The sequence below is a fragment of the Sinocyclocheilus anshuiensis genome, unplaced genomic scaffold (genome assembly GCF_001515605.1).
Source record: "Sinocyclocheilus anshuiensis isolate Anshui unplaced genomic scaffold, SAMN03320099.WGS_v1.1 scaffold2166, whole genome shotgun sequence".
NCBI lineage: Eukaryota > Metazoa > Chordata > Actinopteri > Cypriniformes > Cyprinidae > Sinocyclocheilus > Sinocyclocheilus anshuiensis.
Window position 1 is genome coordinate 1,463,301 of NW_015557079.1, and position 18,738 is coordinate 1,482,038.

An 18,738-nucleotide genomic window follows, 5' to 3' on the forward strand; every position below is an offset into this window, starting at 1 on the left:
GCGAACGCGAGGTCTGACTTTCCCGGAGAAGTGTCACCTCTCTCGGCGTCTGTTCTGTGCAGTGAGCGGCAGAGAAGCAGCACATTCAGTTGGCCGCACCGCAGCCGACTCGTCAATAAATGAGTACAAAACAGCGTTTCCAAGCACCTGTCACTTACTGATTGTTTGGAATTATAAATATGAGTGTAGTTCATATCACATGCACTTTTTTTGTTTGTTGTTTTTGTTTAGATTGTTACTCAGATGCAGGCAGTGCGCTGCATGAGACAAAAAAGTTATATAGCCAAAACAACCGCATAGCCTCTCTTTAGTGTAGATGCATGTTGATTTTATCAGACGATGCCGTGATTATAAATGAGAGTGACTCCTGGTTATGATGTATTAAAAGGGGTCGTGTTTAGTCACTATTTAGTGTGGTTTATTTTGACAATATTCACTCATCATGACAGTAAAATAGGGCATTCTAAGTCAATATACCGCGGTATTTCCTCTCAATCAGTAGAAAACATGGTTAACACCCGGTCATGCATGAAAAAAAATACCGTCATATACCGTGAAACCGGTCTAATTTTGAAAAATACCATGATATAAATTTTTGGTCATACCGCCCAGCACTAATTGAAAGTATATATACACACAAATATCAGGTGAGATAATCAATTTTTAGTTGCACTGAACCCTTTTGTCAGTGCTAACCCATATGTTATTAATTCCTTCCATTGAACAAAAAAGGACATATTTTGAAGAATGTTCACATTGCTCTAGTCTATTCAATACAACAAATGTGAATGTGCACAACATCGTCTCATTGGTTGAACCAGTAGTTCACATTTTGAATTGCACAAGAATTGTTTTGATAGTGCCAACATGTCTGCACATTAAACTAGAACACCAGGATTTAAACACCAAAACCAAATCTCATCTAACCGTGTACATAAACAAAAGCTCACACGACCCACTACCATGTGTATCAGAACAAAGTTCATGGCACACACATGCAGCTTTCAGAAGAAACATTTCTCAGAAGCAGATACACACGATTTATTAGTCTGTTTTGCAGGAACACCATCTTTCTCAGAAAAGCCTAGATCTTTTGCTTTGAAGAGCAAGCCCACTTGTATCTCAGCAGAACGGCTTCTGTTGTCTGTTTTTGTGTGAGATGATCGTAACGTCCTGAACCACAGAGGAATTCAGAGGAGTACATCGTTTCAGCATCAAAGAAGCATTCCTGCTGTCTGTCTTGCGCTCTGCGTGTCTTTTGTTTTGGTGAAAGAATTAGTTTCTGCTCTGTTAAGCAAGAGTTTAGATTTGAAATTTAGCAGGCATAGCACATAGTATCAATCTGAGCTCCCAGTTGAACTCAGATCAGAGGAACCGAGTCAGTTCTTCTGACTGTTCATATTCATTATTTCTTGATTAGAGGTCCAGTATTTGAAATGCTTTTTTTATTTATTTTTTTATTTTATGTCATCTTAGATGTATACTGACACCTAATGGTGTGGATGCTACATCAAGCTAGACATAAGACTAGTCTTCATCTTACGGTATGTGTGTAAACATCATTTTAAACAAATTTCTTAAAAGTACTATTCATTTTTTTAGGTTTTAATGAAAATGCACCTCAAAGGTTGTACTGAAGGCTGATGAAACCCACCTATAGCATATACGCAATAGATAAACAAACACAAGCTGAATCCAATGAAAAGCATCTTTGTGATGGCTAAACTGCGTGCAACCCTTGCCATTTTGCATTTCGTTAGAATTGACCCTCTGTGCTTGTCGTAGACGGTTCCTGGTGTGCACAAACAGGTAGACAGTATCTCATTCAAAGAGGGTCAGTCAGGCAGGGTGGCCACAACCTGCTCTCAGCTCTCTCACAAATTCAGTAGCAAATTCATACTACTCGTGTGTGTGCGTGCATTTGTGAGAGAGATTTGCTGTGTCAGGGTGGTATAGATGTCAGTGTGGTCTATTTGGCTTAAATGTATCTTATGATTTCTGTATGTAAGCACTGTTCTGATCTGTTGGCACACTGATCTAGCACTAGTTTTCTGATCTCTGTGTTTGTTTTTCGTCTCTCTGTGTATGACTTCCAACTATTGGCATCAGCATTCAGTTTTTAAAATGAGAGTCAGTGTTTCTTTGGGGTTTAAAATGTATATTACAGTTCAAAAGTTTGGCGTCTGTGAGTTTTTTTGCTCACCAAGGCTGCATTTGTTTGATCAAAAATACAGTAAAAACAGAAATATTGTGAAATACTAATACAGTTTAAAGTAACTGTTTTCTATTTCTACTATCTATTCCTGTGATGGCAAAGCAGAATTTTCAGCATCGTTACTCCAGTCTTCAGTGTCAAAATCATTCTAATATGCTGATTTGCTGCTCAAAAAACACTTCTTTTTAACATAGTTGAAAACAGTTCTGCTTAATATTTTGTGGAAACAGTAAAACAATTTTTTTCAAGATTGTCTGTTGAATATAATGTTTATTTGAACTGGAAATCTTGTAAATGTCTCTCACTTTTGATTAATTTAATGCATCCTTGTTGAATAAAAGTATTAATTTCTGTCAAAAAAAAGAAAAAAAAGTACTGACGAGGCTAGATTAAGTTTGCCTTTCAGTTGAGATTTGAGGCCAGTTTTCTGGATAAACGAGCAAAAAAGTCCCCTACACTGAATTTGGATGTTGTTTTGTTTTTAGTATTATAGTAGGCTATACCAAAGTTGAAGTCTTTATCTTGTGGTCTTGAGACCACATAAACATGGTCTGGGTCTGGGTCTCAACTTGAGTTTTGGTCTGGATATAGATCTTGGTTTATGGTCACAGACAAGACCACAGTCTATTTCCAACACACTGAACATGATAATTATGTCCACCACAGGTCGGTGTGGCATTTTCACCATTGCAAAGGATATACATAAAGGATGCTTATTACAAAGCCACTGTACAAAGTATGGTTTGAAAGGAAAGATGCAGTAAATTGTTGTTTCAGATGATGAACTGGATATGGGGCCTTGGTCTTGAAGGGTACATATTGCAATATATATATGCAGGTATTTTTACACGTTTGATGTGTGTGATATGGGTGAATACATGTATTCTAGAGTTTACAGTATTCTGAAGTGATTACTGGCCCAAGTGGGAGTTTAGAACCTTTGGCTCACTTAGCACCCTGTCAAAAGACCTGCTTCTGTATTATTATGATGTCAGAGCTGGATTATTGCTGACTGATGACATCACACTGTTATGAACAGCTTGCCAGTAATACTTTGTTACCTTGGCAACAGGCTGGTTCCGAAGGATCTGTTTTTCAGCTGGAGAACCGTTTAGAATTTTCATCCATTGGCGTTCACATATGTTGACTTTACATTTTTATGCAAGTGTGCCAGATATATTATTTTAATTCCATAACCCAAAGGATTTACCCAAATGACCTTTCCATGAAGGTTGTATGGGTCTCTCTTGGTATAACATTCATGTCCATCTTTTTTGCTGCTTTGTTTTTAAGGCTGCTCAGAATCATCTTTGAGTTATAGTGGAAATGTGAAAAAAAAAAAACATCATAATCCACATTTCAGAAATAAATCACAATGCTGACACTACATTTAACAAATTCAGCACTTATTCAGACACATGAAGGAGGAACCGAAAGACATAAATTTAATTGATGAGGTTATTTTGGCCCAAAACACGCATATGAGCTCATAACATTCATCATGTTAGCTGCTAAGAACATGTCAGACGCATCCAAACTTCCTCGTGTTGGACTGTGCATACAAATAAAACCATGTCCACCCGCTTTGATAATTATGATAGTGTCAGGTCTAATTGATCCCAAATGTTACACAGGAAGTGCACAGAATTTATAAACACATCGCCTGAAACGAAATAACACCAGAGAGTGTGTTTGTGAGCATGACTGGAGCCAAAACATTGCCTCCCATCAGATTAGTGAAAACCAAATATTTGTGCATTAGTGTTTGTTTGCAAAGCATTCTGTAAATACAGTCTTTCTGTCCGGGTGGTTAAAACAGGCTCATTTCAACATACGAGCTCAGCATTTGACACTGTATTAGGTAAAAAAAAAGAATATTTTATGTTTTTTTTCTTCTTCTGTTGTGTCTGTAGGTTGGTGGTTTGTCAGCACAGCTGAAGAACAAGGCTGGGTTCCTGCCACGTACCTGGACTCTCAGAGCGGCACCAGAGATGATCTGGACTTGGGAACATCTAGATCTGGAGAAGGTAGGACACTAAATATACTCTCTCTCATACTTTCCTTTTGAACATCTGCACAAACATTCTTATACCCCAAGAAATCTTGACCAACACCAGTGGTTTGCTTCACATTCAGTGAACAATCAATACCCAATATATCTATCTTGGAGGATAAAATCTGTATCCCAAATTTTCCTTGAGCAACTTCCACTTGCTTATGAGAAGAACTGAGGGCTTTGGGACTGTGAGAGATCATCGATTGCAGCAGGAGAAATGAAGGAAAGAAGGAAGGCTCTCTCGCTCCTTCATGAAAGTGTTGCTATTATTTCTTTGAATCTAATAAATCTACATAATAAATATCTAGCACTAGTTCATTGGTTTTATTTCATAGTATGTCGTAACTGAACACCACATTGAATCTGGGTGCTTCTTCAACTATAAGAACTTTTGGCCCTGTGGACTTTTTAAAACATTTAGACAGAAGTGTGAGTTTTTATTAACTAGTTTATTTGTTAATAGATTTTCCCCCCAAAGGTATTTATTTGTTTAATGAAAATCCCCACAACTGTGTCATTTCTACCACATTTTAAGTTACATGTTGTATTTATTAGCATTATGTGGTTGAAACGACAGTAGTTTCAAACATTTTGTAATAAAATGGCTGACTCCTGTCATAGTATTTTATATAGCATAAATACACAAAAGTAAACAAGATTTTCACACAGTTTGTAAAATTTGCACTCAAAAATGATTGCGAGTTTTCAGTTGGTTGTGGAGGGACAGGGTTTAAGCAAATTACATTTGGATTGGAGATGTCTGGCATACGTCACCAGAGAGAGATTTGTCGTTTTCTGACTTGGAAGATTGAAAATTTGATTAAACATTACAATGTCTAAATAAATAAATCAAATCAAATCAAAATAAAAAATGAAAAGTATACATGTATGAATCATTCACCATAAGATCCATAACATGTATTTGCAAAAGAAATATAGAGAATTTTTATTTCATGTCAACATCAGTAAAAATCAACTCCTGGAACATAAATTGACCGAATTTGAAGAAACACCCATTTGTTATCTCACTGCAATGAAACACACATAAAGAACCGTATCATTATAAATATGTCTTCCTCTACTGTCCAAACTTCAATCATCTGCTGCCATCAGCATTTCCTGGGTTGAGTTTCCTGTTTTAGCCAACCACATTTTTAGCTGCGTCTTGAACTTTATGCCACTGAAAGACTGTGTTTAAGATTAGGAGTGGTCAGGCCGGAGATAAAGCTTTCGCTACTAACTTTGTCTAAGATGGATCGATGCATCCTCACACATGCACACAATTTATTGATCCCTGAGGAGTAATTTACCTTCCCATATGTCCACAACGGCTTCATTTCTGGATGTAGCTGCAGTTTTTTTGAAGCTGAACTTTATTTGAACTTTACTTGATGGTTTATTTGAACCATCTTTAGTTCGACTTTTCTTTCGTTTTGAATCTACGGAGTTGATGAGTGGTAAAGCCTCTGTAAACTATATGAAGTTTCCATTCTGTAAACACAATAAAAATGTAAAACACCATACATTTTTCAGACTTTACCATCCCACAGTATAACGTGCGCCGTTAAAATCTAATAACACATGTATTAATCCAAGTCCTCCTTTGCTTTGCCATCATTGTTCAAGCCAAGAACCCTCCTAACCAATCACAAAACTCTTTTCTTTCATGTAATAATGTCTTCATTACACTAATACCAGTGTTCCTCTTGAGTTGTTTATGTTGAGTTTGTCATGTCTCTGTTCTCTTTCTGCTGTCTTCATTCACCCGTGTCAGTTACTAAGAGACGTAAGGCTCATCTGAAGAGGCTTGACCGGAGATGGACACTAGGGGGAATAGTCAACCGCCAACAGAGTCGAGGTGAACACACATGCAATCACGCATGCCTGCATAGACTGATCACATGCAAGCACTCACCTGTGTGACCAATCTGCATGGTGCGTTTGTGCTGGTTTACACAGTGATTCGCTTAAAATGCACAAAACACGCTCTTTAGAAACCTAAACTCTCTTTCTGGATCCAACTTCTGGATCTGGCTCCCAAAGCATGCTGGGTGGCCTGTTTCATATGCAAGCCATCATAAAATCTGTTATAATCATAAATTGTTCACTTGTGTATGAATTAAAAACAAGATAATTAAGTTTGTTTTTAGATGAAGAAAACAGTTTTAAAATAAAGCAGAGAAGTTATTTTTAAGATGTTTTTTAGGATGAAGACTGGTTTAGAATAATATAATAATTCTGAAATATTGTAGTGTGATATATAGATTAGAAATTTCATGTATGGCATTAGAGTACAGAGTTGCAGAATCTTGTTCTTAAGACTGGTTTACGGTAGTTAGTACTGATTTGTTGCTGGTTTAACTGGTGGACCAAAATATGCTGGTCAGCCAGCTTGATCTTCTTACTTTTGTAATGAACAAATGACTTTTGCCAGTTAAGACAATTTAAAGAGATACTTCACCCAAAAATCTAAATTCAGTCAGGATGTCTAGTCTCCCTCATGCCATTCTAAACCTGTATGGAATTCTTTCTTTTACAGAACACCAAAAATATCTTGAAGAATGTTTTTTTTCCATACAACACAAGTCAATAAGGACCAATGTTGTTTTGGACCCCTGTTGACTTCCACTGAATGGGCAAAAACATTGTTTAAAATGAAATCATTTTATTATTGGTGTTCTGCCAGAGATAGAATGTCATAATATTGAATTCAGCTGAATTTAGTCAGATCCTGTAGTTTGGCTACATGTCAAATAATTGATATAAACAGTGCATAAACTCTAAACTCGAGGTAGAGGATGAGTTGAATCACGCATGAGGTTTGACCTTTCAAAATCACAGTGTTTCATTCTAAACACCCAGACCGCAAATGAGGATTAATGTCTTGACCTTTGCTGGAAATGTGTGTTTGTATGGTAAGGAGTCTCCTTGGAGATCTTTCGTTTCATGTTGAGTCATAAGAAGAATGGACCTCCAAGCTTAAGAGTTGTAATTCCCACAGTTTTCCATTTGTGTAGCGTTGGAGTATGCTAACATACCATGGACACCATGAACATGGCTCTAAGTAGAGCATGCTGGACCTGGAATCGGTGGAAGCACATGCTAAGAGCTTTTCCATGCTGTATTGGCAGGTGGATGAATAATAACCTGTCTGGGACTGGGTGAATATCTCCTGACACTAATAAGATATGAAATCCCAGGTCTTATGGGATGAGTCTGTTCAAACATCTGTTCTTCAGAAACCACCACTAATAACCCTGGTAAATGATATTTTAGATGAAATCAGGTTAAAATTTTACATTGTTTTTGTTTTTTTTTACAAATGTAATATTGTTTTTCTCTTCTCTTTTGATATGGACTTGTGTAGATTTGGAAAAAAATTCTGGTTTCAGATTGAATGTGACACTGTTACAGTAACTCATTATTTCTCCCTTACTTTGCTCTGCATGATTGGAGCAGTTGTTGGAAACTCGCAGTGGAAAGTATAGAAGTAGGTCATTGGCTCGCTGTGTGTAACTGCATTTAATCCTGATTTTTTTTTTTTTTTTTACTGTGTACATACTAATGAGTCAGAGAGCACCATGGATGATCTGGAGACAGAGCAGCCAGTGGTTTCAGAGGGAACTTTTCTACATAAACGCAAATTGCAACCTTCAAAACAGGTCGGGGGTAGTGAGTGTTTCAGAGTGGATAAAAAAAAAAACTTGTCTTATGTAAAGCACTGGTTTCAAAACTCGTATTTTGTAGAGCCTCAGTTACAACTAAGCACGTTCTTACAAAATACATTTGATTCTAGATGAAAATTATGTAATTTACTCACCCTTATGCTCCAAACCAGTATAATTTTTGATTTTTAGGTAATATGCTTCCATATTCCGCAGAAAGAGATGTTAGGCAATATTGCTCTTTTCCATAAAGTGAATGGGGACCAGGAGCTGTAAAACTCCAGAAATAACCAAAATACACCATAAAACACCTCAAAAGTCATGATGTTAAATGTTTTATAAGTGGATAATGATTTAAAGGGCTAAAAGGGTTTGTGTTCATGAATGCACGTCGAAGACTGACATGGAAGAAAATAAATTGTTGAATAAAATTATTTGCACACAAAAAGTATTCTCGTAGCTTCATAAAATTACGGTTGAACCACTGATGGCACATGGACTATTTTAATGATGTCCTTACTACCTTTCTGGGCCTTGAATATGGTAGTTGTATTGCTGTCTATGGGAGGATCAGAAAGCTCTCAAATTTCGTCACAAATATCTTAATTTTTGTTATGGAGATGAACGAAAGTCTTACGGGTTTGGAACGACATGAGGGTGAGTAATTGACAGAATTTTCATTTTTGGGTGAACTGTCCCTTTAAACTTCTGTATTTTACTCATACAAAGTTATATGTCCTTAGTACACTCAGAATATACAGTAGCATAAAATGCTGCATGGTTCTTTTTGTCATTCTTGGAGCTTGACAAAACATGGTCACATTAAATTTTGATCAGCAACATCAGCATTCTCCTAAGCTTCTCCTTTTCTGTTTTATGAGAGGACAAAACAATTGTAAAGGGTTCAGAATGATAAAAGGGTGAGTAAATGAACAATTTTCATTTTTGGATGAAGTATTCAGAAAGTGTAGAATTCAGCAGTGGGAACAGCTCAGATTCAGACAGAGCCTGCTGGATCCAGGCATTTGGTTAGCTTGCATGACTTGTTAAAGCAAGCAAGTTTCAGAAAGATCAATGTGATAGTTAGAATGATCTGTGTCCACAATCTCTCTCTCTTAACTCGTTTGTACATATAGCAGTGGTTTTTAGGTCACAGAGGCTGAGGGAGAAAATTCCTTTGTTGGCACATCGCTCCACAAGTGCATGCAAAACTGAAGTAATGTGTTCTGGACCCACCTGACTTTTTCCACCATCCAGAACAGCCCTCCAAGAAAATACTGCTGACTGGTGGAAAAAGTGTTTTGAGGCATTTATTTTTTTAGTTTTTTTTTTTTGGCTCTTGCATTTTTACCCTGACATCTCTCACTACTGTTGGTCTTGATCAATCCACACTATGACTTTCTTCTGTGGAACTCAAAAGGAGATGCCTGTGATCAAGTTTAGTGTTGGTTTTAGGTCAGAAGTTCAGGATGAGATCAGCACAGGGTAGTTTCTTCTCTGTCGTATGATCAATTATCAGATTTCCCAGCTTGTCTGCTGCTGGGAACGCATTAAGTGTTGAAAGAGAGTGACTGCCCTGACCTCATGTCATATGTTGTTGGCAGACTAAGTTATTCACTGCTTAGAAAAACTAGATATACTAGACATTCATCTCTTTTTTTGTTGTTTATCTATTTCAACACTTCTCCCACTACTATATATTTTATCAGCACTATTTCTATTTCTCTTTTGCCGTTTCACTAAATCTAAATCTATAGCATTGCTCTGTGCAGACTGTAAGCTTTAGTCGCAAAGGAAAAGATGTCATGTAGATGTTAAACATAGTTATGCTGCATGTAAACAATACTGAATGATGTTTTATGTGAGCTTTTTTGGGAAGAGAAATGCTTTATAGGATCTCATGAGGGTTCAATGCGAAATTGAAGTATTAAACTGGTCCTGCTCAGTTATTTCTCTTACTGGGTGAATCTAACTAAACCTGTCCAGATCATATTTCAGCACAAGGTCAAAAGAAATATTAAAGACTTATATTTCGCTTAAAGAAAACGATGTCCAGTTTTAGAACTATAAAATGTTCATCCATGTGTTTTGGAGGAGGCATGGCTTTGGAGAGTGATTTGCAGGCAGGGTGGTATCTTATGGATTCAAAGCTAGCTTGCTATTGCTAGCCTCTCTGAAATTGTGTATACCCTACCTTTAATATATGCTGATTTAAAAAAAAGGGAAATGTCCAGATGCATTGCAGTAATTGTATTTTGGGATGAATTATGGAAGGGAATTGTCATGATAATGTCACAGTGAAAAAAGTCTTAATATTCCTAAAAAGGTTCACATTTTCTAATGCAAAGCATTTTTTTTTTCTTTTGACTTCTGATTGATTGACTCTACTAGGTATTTCCTATGGAGGCTTACCATTATTATTGTGTCTTGGGCTGTGTTGCTCTAGTTACTTTAGTCCCACTGTCTCCTGGAGGATTTGTTAGTGTTAATATTAATGACGGATTGTGAGATTATTATTGTGCCTGTGGTGACGGGTGAGTGTTGGAAGGGTCTTACTGCAAACTTTGTGGTTTTACTTCTGCTCTGTTTTCCCAAAGAAAGTCCTAAAAATTGTAGGTTTGAAAGTTAGCATTTGAATCCATTTGTCAACCTCCTTTCAGACCGCAGAAAAGGCAAAGGCCCAAGTACAGTACCAAAATCCTTTCTCATTCTTTTTCCCTTATCTGTATTTTTAGAGGAGAAATATGTCACTGTCCAGGCGTATACCAGTCAGGGAAAAGATGAGATCGGGTTCGAGAAAGGAGTAACCGTGGAGGTCATCCAGAAGAACCTGGAGGGATGGTGGTACATCAGGTAATCAATCTGGTCCTCATACTTTAAGGTGATGTTTAAGATGTGATTTTTTTTTTCAATTTCCTCAATGCAATATGTGACCCTGGACCACAAAACCAGTCTTAAAGGCACAATATGTAATTTTCGCCGCTAGAGGGCACGTATTCAAAATAAAAAAAAGAGGCAAAGGTGTAGTTTGATGACGCCGTGACTGAGTGTGGAATCATGGGAGTTGTCGTCTTCATCCCCACACAGCCAATGCAATCCGACGGGATTCGGGCAGAAATCATGTTCATGGATGAGCTAATGATTTATTAACGTAGTAGAATGAAGCAGGGTGAGGCTGAAAGCCGTCGAAGCGAAACGAGGCCGCTGAACAAGCGCGACACATGGCTCGAAAGCAGCGGAGCTTTTAAAAGCAGCACTGTTTTATCATACTAGATACATTTGAAAGTTCTGTTATAATGCTACTCTGTGCGGTCGTCACCGGTCTAATAAAACGCACAACATATTAAAGTGTCTTTGGTGTTTCCATGTTTTCTACAAAACAAAACCGGAAATCGAGGGGATATGACGTCATTGGCAGGCGACACAATGACACTATAGACACGGTCCGTGTCACTAGTTAAAATTGCTTATTTCTCTGGATTTAAACATTCTCCGAAACATTTGGGATAATGTAAGTACACAAGTCAGCAAAATATATAACACTGTTCTAGTGGTTTTTGGATATTTTAATAAAAAAATCTTACATATTGTGCCTTTAAGTCGCTGGGGTATATTTGTAGCAATAGCCAAAAATACATTGTATGGGTCAAAATGACTGATTTTTCTTTTATGCCAAAAATCATTAGGATATTAAGTAAAGATCATGTTCCATGAAGATATTTTGTAAATTTCCTACTGTAAATATATTAAAACTTAATTTTTGATTAGTAATATGCATTTCTAAGAACTTAATTTGGACAAATTTAAAGGCGATTTTCTCAATATTTTGATTTTTTGCACCCTCAAATTCCAATTTTCAAATAGTTGTATCTCGGTCAAATATTGTCCTATCCTAACAAACCATACATCAATGGAAATCTTATTTATTCAGCTTTCAGTTGATGTGTAAATCTCAATTTCGAAAAATTGACCCTTATGACTGGTTTTGTGGTCCGGGGTTTATATGTAATGTAAATATATGTAAATATGATTTACATGTTATACATGATTTACATATATAAGTTGTGTGTGGGTATACATCAGTTTTACATAAGGGGAGATACTGTCCATAAAGAGCACTAAAACTTCATCTTACTTAAAACATTATGCTGACCTCTAGTGGTCAGTATGAGAATGGTAAATTCATGGAGTTATACAATTCATTAGTATTTATTTAATTATTTATTATTTCCATGTCTGGAAAGATAATACTGCTACTAATGTGTGGCAGGTATCAGGGTAAAGAGGGCTGGGCCCCAGCCTCATACCTGAAGAAACTGAAAGATGACCTTTCCCCAAGGAAGAAGACTCTGACTGGCCCTGTGGAGATCATCGGAAACATAATGGAGATCAGTAACCTCCTCAACAAGAAAGCTGTAAGCGAGAAGGACATTCAAACTGACGGAGAGGCCACCAGCCCTGAGCACCACATCTCCAAAAGTGAAATCAGTTTACCTATCCCATATGCCCCAGAGGCTGGAGTGGCACCCACAGTGGTCACTGGTTTGGGAATGAACTCTGGATCTAGTGCTGCCCTACAAGAGAACAAGAGCAGGGCAGAGCCGGGGTCACCTGCTATAGCCCGGGTGGCACCACACAGAGTTGAAATAGGTGAGTAAAGAGTTATGACATGTTTAACTAAAGGTAGACAGCATTCACATGTTCAGAATATTAGAAAAAATATTATATATATAAAACTTGAAGTATTTATTCACATAATTATAATTAAATTGTATTATATTATTTTCTAATAAAAATATATTGCTATAATTTAACTAAATATATTATCTTATTTTTCTATATAATTGTACAATTATATAGCCATATTTTATATAATAAATATGTTTATTTTCCTGTTATTTTTGCACATAGGATTTGATGCCATAGGTAACATTTATTTTTGGTAAACAGATGTTTCCTAACATTTTGTCCGGGTGTTGTGTACCTTGATAGTGACACATTCACTGTCTCTGTTGCTCAACATTCAGCCTGTCAACTGCTGTTTGTTTGCTGTTTGTTTGTTCTTGTGCCTACTTATTTGTCTAATGCCAAATGTACACTATACAACTGAAAAAAAAAAAAATCCCATGCTGTACCTCTCACATTACATGACTTTCATCCTTGTAAATCTGTTTTGTTGTGGATGGTACGATGAACAGACTACTATTTCACATTAACAGGTTCTTAACAGACGGCATATAATCCCCCAAATTCCTGGTGTTGGTTAAAACTTGCAGTAACTGATGTGCTGTATCCATGGCACTTTGTGCTAAAAACCTAAAAAAACAAAAAAGATGAAACATGACATTTAAAGAGACAATGTTCGTTTTAAGCTTCTAATTTTTTTCTTTTGTTTTCTCATTGGCTATTGCTATCATTATTCTCAGTCATAACCAGGCCATTGCATTTCCCACACTACAATATTTCCTTCTAAATTTTACTATTATTATTATTTTTTTTTTTAAATATGCTTGTTGTGAACGCATGCTTGAGTGTGTTGGAACATGTCACTAAACTTCTCTCTCTTAATGAGGATTACTGATGGCACTGTAATCCAGTTTGGCTCCAATTTGACCTTTTTTTGAAAATGCTAAAAAAGTTTTGGCAAAAAGGAAAACTGCGAACTCTCCTAATTTCCAAGTCCTACATTTGATTAAGCTACAGTAATATTTGCTGTCTTTAACTGAGAGACAGTTAATAAAATGTTTTGTATTCACCTGGCAGGATCTCCAAACCTCAGGCAGAAACCTCCTCCTCGAAGAGATACAAATCTGGTAAGCAGACCAAAATCATTTATTGATATTTTAAATTCATAGAGAGCAGTGTTTACTTATTAGACAGTACTGTCTTTTTCTTCAATACTCAAGGCATTCCAGTTGCCCAAACCTCCAGAGGCCCCTACTGTGGAAGCGGAGTACTACACCATAGCAGAGTTTCAATCCAGTATCTCAGACGGCATCAGCTTCCGTGGAGGACAAAAGGCTGATGTAAGTCAGATAAATTCTTACTATAAAATGTGATTATTTTATTTTTCAAAAACTAAATAGGAACATCTTTTGACTAATGAGAATATTAAAAAGTATAAATATACTGTATAGAGTGGAGTCAAAAAGTGTTTATTTAAAGCTTAATATAAACTCATTTTCAGGATTGAAAATTAAAAATGACTATTTCTGAAGAGCAATATTTAGGATTATTTAAGGTTTTTATGCACACTTTAATAATGCAAACAAATTTGTGGCATTCATTGTAAGATAAGCATATTAATTAGTGGTGATTAGTGATGTTTGAAACCCGCTGTATAATAAATATATGCCATTGTATTAAGTAAACATGTAATATGTGGTCTTCAGGTCATAGAGAAGAATTCTAGTGGTTGGTGGTATGTCCAGATCGGGGATATGGAGGGCTGGGCACCCTGCTCCTTTATCGATAAACGCAAGAAGCCCAACCTGAGCCGGCGAACCAGCACACTTACCCGCCCTAAAGTTCCACCCCCTGCTCCACCAGTCAAGAAAGAGGACTCAGAGGAATCACCTTCTCTGGCTGGCTCTGCCTCCAAAGCTCCAGAATCTCCCACTCAGTGTGTCTATGAGGAGCCGGAATATGATGTTCCCGCCATTGGTTTTGACTCCGATCTGGACAGTAATCCTCCAAAACAAAAAATAAATAATTCCCCAAAACCAGAGCCCCGTAAGTTTGAAATTAAAAGCAACCCAGCAGCTGCCGAAAGAATTGCACAGGCTGGCAAAGCATCGCCTTTACTAAAAGTGATGACCTCCCCCTTGAGGAAAAGAAACTCATTGGAGGATGTCAATAAGGAGGAGGTCATTTATGAAAATGAAGGCTTTAGGTTCTCCTCCGATGACTTTGCCAGTGGTTGCAATTCACATACCCCAAGGAGTCTCACACTGGGTCGTAAACCCTTCGGGTCCTCCTCTGGAGGAGGAAAGCCCCTCCGGAAAGTAACGCCAGATCTTAGCCGGAGTCACTCTCTTGGCCGTGCTGAGAGACACAGCCCCAAGTCATCATCAGACGAATCAGGACGCAATCCCAAAAGAGAGCCTGTCATGCGAAAAGATGTGGAGATCCGGGTTGGTCAAAGTCCCTTAGCCAGGCCCAAACCAGTGGTGCGACCCAAACCTCTGCTTACAAAGTCAGAGCCACAAAGTCCTGAAAGAATGGACATCAGCAGCCTACGCCGCCAGCTTCGGCCCACCGGAAGTCTTCGGCAAGGCCCGATCCGTGCAGTACGTGGCGGTGAAGATTCTGAGTCTGCTTCCGTTGTGTCCTCTGAGGATTCTGTCTCCTCTAGAAGTACCTCCGATCTCTCCAGCGTCTATTCCAAAGGTAGCCGAGGTGGGGAATCCGACCATGAAAGTGTGCTCTACAGGACCACAGATGCCTACGAACGGGCCCAAGAGTCAGAGGTCAGCTTCCCAGCTGGTGTGGAGGTTGAGGTACTGGAGAAGCAGGAAAGTGGATGGTGGTATGTCCGTTGGGGCGATGATGAGGGATGGGCACCTACTTTCTACTTCGAGCCAGTCAAGAATACCCAAAACGTCAGTGTACAAGAATCCCGTGATGGCCCTCTTGTTGATCTTGGTAGCACCAACAAGTCCAACAGCCTCGAGAAAAATGAGCAGCGTGTTCAGGTCCTTAACAACCTAAACCAGCAGAACCTGAGGAGTATGAGCAACCCTAGTCCACCAATCCCATCCAAACCACCGGGGGGTTTTAGCAAACCAACCGCAATGCTGAATGGTTCAGGTGTACGGATGAGGAACGGTGTCCGTCAAGCAGCAGTGCGACCGCAGTCAGTGTTTGTATCTCCACCACAGCCTCTGAAGGACACCAACATCCACACAGGGTCTTTGAGAAGAAATGAATCACTGGGTGCAGGCGACCACTTGAGGTCCACAGGCGGCGTAAGGCGAAACTCCTCCTTCACTGCCGTTCGACCGCAGGCGGTGACTGATGTACGGGTCAGGTCTGGGACCACCATTACAGCACCCACCGGAAGTTCAAGCCCCTTGATTGCCCAGAGAAACGGAATTCCAATCTCTACAGTAAGACCCAAGCCCATCGAGAAGACACACCTCATTCACAACAACCTTCGAGAGGTTTACGTATCTATCGCTGCCTACCGTGGCGACGAAGAGACCATGGGTTTCTCGGAGGGCACTAGTCTTGAAGTTCTGGAGAAGAATCCAAATGGATGGTGGTACTGCCAGGTTCTCGATGGCTTACAGGGACGTAAAGGCTGGGTACCGTCTAACTACCTGGAGAGAAAAAAGTAATTCCCCAAAAATGTTTTAAACATGCACAATTGTAATCAAAATGTAAAAAGATGAACTGACTGAAGGACTTTTGGTTTGAAACGAGAGGGACAGAGTTTACATTAAAACTAGAGTAATGCAGGTGAATGTTTAGCAAAATACCTGCCGTAACTTTATGCCAAATGGGTGCCTTCGTACATCTTTCACTGAATGTTAAGAGGAATCGGTCAAATACCAGTGACGCAACGAAAATACCAAACTTCAACTTAGTGCCATAGGCCTACAAGTACAGAAAGCAACAAACTTATTTTTGTTACAACAAATACCAGTGAGAAAGATCATTTCAGCATAGGTGCATAACCAAAAGTGCAAATCCAATCTTAAGCACTTGTAAACAAGAATTTCCTGTTTAAAAATTTTTGAACAAAAAACCAATGTCGAAAGTTATCTTAGCATTGAGTGCACTCAAAAAAACAAAGCATAACTTTGATTGTCGTTTTTTTTAAAACTATCCTTTTTTTAAATTGTTTTGTGTTGATGTTTGTGTTATATCTTCCTTAGAGATGTATTTCTGCTTTCTTGTAACGTCCTAAAGCCTCGTACACACCGGGACGATTATCGTGCGTGCTTATCGCCGACGTTTTTCGACGCATCTTTTGTGTTCATACCCAAGCGCTTTTCGCAGGCGATGAGCCGCGTGAACGTGCAAATTCACTCCCTGACATTAGATGGCGCTTAATGAAAAACAGAAATACCCCGGTACACATCGAATCCTATTTGATCTGCATAACAACTCCCTCTTATCGAGATTTTTGTAGTCGCTGTCGCATTTGTCATGAAGCCCTTTCTGTTCAGACACCAATGAGACCAGCAGCTCTACATTCATCTTGCCTCGATGCATCTTCTTGGTCTACTTACTTCCTCTTTGTCGTTAGGTATCAATGTGTGCTCGGCAAGACCGTTTTGTGCTTGAGTGCCACCAAGTCGTGTTTTACTGTAACTTCAGCAGCTCCAGGCACGTGAACAAAAGCGCCAATCTCATTGGCCGGTCCGGTTTTTAACGCGGCGCGTCAAACCAAAAAAACGAGCCCGAGGCGTTTTTTAAAAAATTATGCTTTTACGCCTCGTGTTTTGTGCGTCGGTGTGTACACTCACATTGGCGCCCTTTGTTTAGTCATAATCGGCGATAATCGCGCGATATTCGTCCCGGTGTGAACAAGCCTTAACACATCAAAACAGTTCACTGAGTCACATCCTGTCCTGCTTAGTTGCAGGTTGTTATTGTTTAAGTCTCTTTTGTCTTCCCCATTCTTTAAATATGCACAGGCCAAAATGAATAAAACATGTTAAAGGAAAATAGTCTGTGAAAGCTACATGCATAGATCACCTCATGCCCACTTAATTATTGGGTTTAAACCCAAGTTTAGTTTACAAAGTGCATCTGTTTATATTAGGAGGGTAGACAGCTTGAGAGGACAGGACTTTAGATATTGCTGCTCTGTGTGTGCTAAATCTGTTAATTCAAGAAATCAGGACTGGAAAATCTTTTGTTTTGTTCAGCATTTTATCCCAGGGAAGTAGTGCATAACATTGAGCCCAAAATGTGATCACACCAAAGAAGAATTACAGACACAACTGCTAGTTTGTTTTAGAGTTAGTATTTGTTTTATGGCTACAAATAAATACAGTGTATTCAGCAAAACCTAAATGAGGTTTCAGAACTGAGAACAAAGTATATTTAATTGTTATATCTGGAAGCACTTGTTTTTTTTTTAACCCAAAGAAAAGCATATTAATATGCAAGGATAATTTTTACATTACGATATTGCTGGGCAGTACTGAAGTTAGACAATAAGCAGTTTAAACTACTATCATGGTGTTTCATTTTCGACAAAGATATTAAAATAAATTCACAAACTTTATCTTAGTCCATAGTCCAATCTCTAATTCTCTTCTTTATAGATGTCTGAGCTCAGAATGATTACTTCCCCCTTATTCAGTCAAATAATATTCACTAACAGCATCAAACAATTGATGTTCAAGACTGCTGAAATATTTTTCTAATGAATAGTGTGAGCTCTTAAATTAGTTTAACACTACTTTTATTTGATTTAGTTTTCTGCTGGACAGTATTTTAGTGTTAAACAGTTAAAACATTAATTACCTGCTAGATTGCAGTTATATTCTATTAAGCAGAAAATTGTTTATTTTGTCTTGTTTGTTGGTTGTTGTGTGATCACACATGGATAATAATGATGAATGAAGTCGTTCATTTGTTGTGAATCAATGCATTTTAGCTTTTTCTTGAATGCACTGGTTTAAAGATGCAGTGTACTTCATCAGCATATAATTTATTTTTTGTTGTATTTATAATTTTTTATGTAAAAAAAAAAAAAAAAAAATTTAATACTGTCTTGAGAAGATGCCATTTTATTGTCATTTGACACTCTCTTTTAAAACTTGAAATTCTTGGTAGTTCTGTAG

General features: G+C 38.0%; 1 protein-coding gene across 2 annotated transcripts in view; it reads left to right on the forward strand.

The window, feature by feature from the left end:
• The window catches only part of LOC107676889 (SH3 and PX domain-containing protein 2A), a 111,832-nt gene extending 94,929 nt beyond the window's left edge, over positions 1–16,903 (forward strand). For both annotated transcript variants that reach the window (XM_016471623.1, XM_016471624.1), the window contains 7 exons: positions 4,129–4,242; positions 6,046–6,129; positions 10,672–10,789; positions 12,207–12,586; positions 13,700–13,749; positions 13,843–13,962; positions 14,329–16,903. In XM_016471623.1, coding sequence (XP_016327109.1) covers positions 4,129–4,242; positions 6,046–6,129; positions 10,672–10,789; positions 12,207–12,586; positions 13,700–13,749; positions 13,843–13,962; positions 14,329–16,275 — 2,813 coding nt within the window. In that variant the 3' untranslated portion in view covers positions 16,276–16,903. The remainder of the gene's footprint in view (positions 1–4,128; positions 4,243–6,045; positions 6,130–10,671; positions 10,790–12,206; positions 12,587–13,699; positions 13,750–13,842; positions 13,963–14,328) is intronic.
• Positions 16,904–18,738: the final 1,835 nt, after the last annotated feature.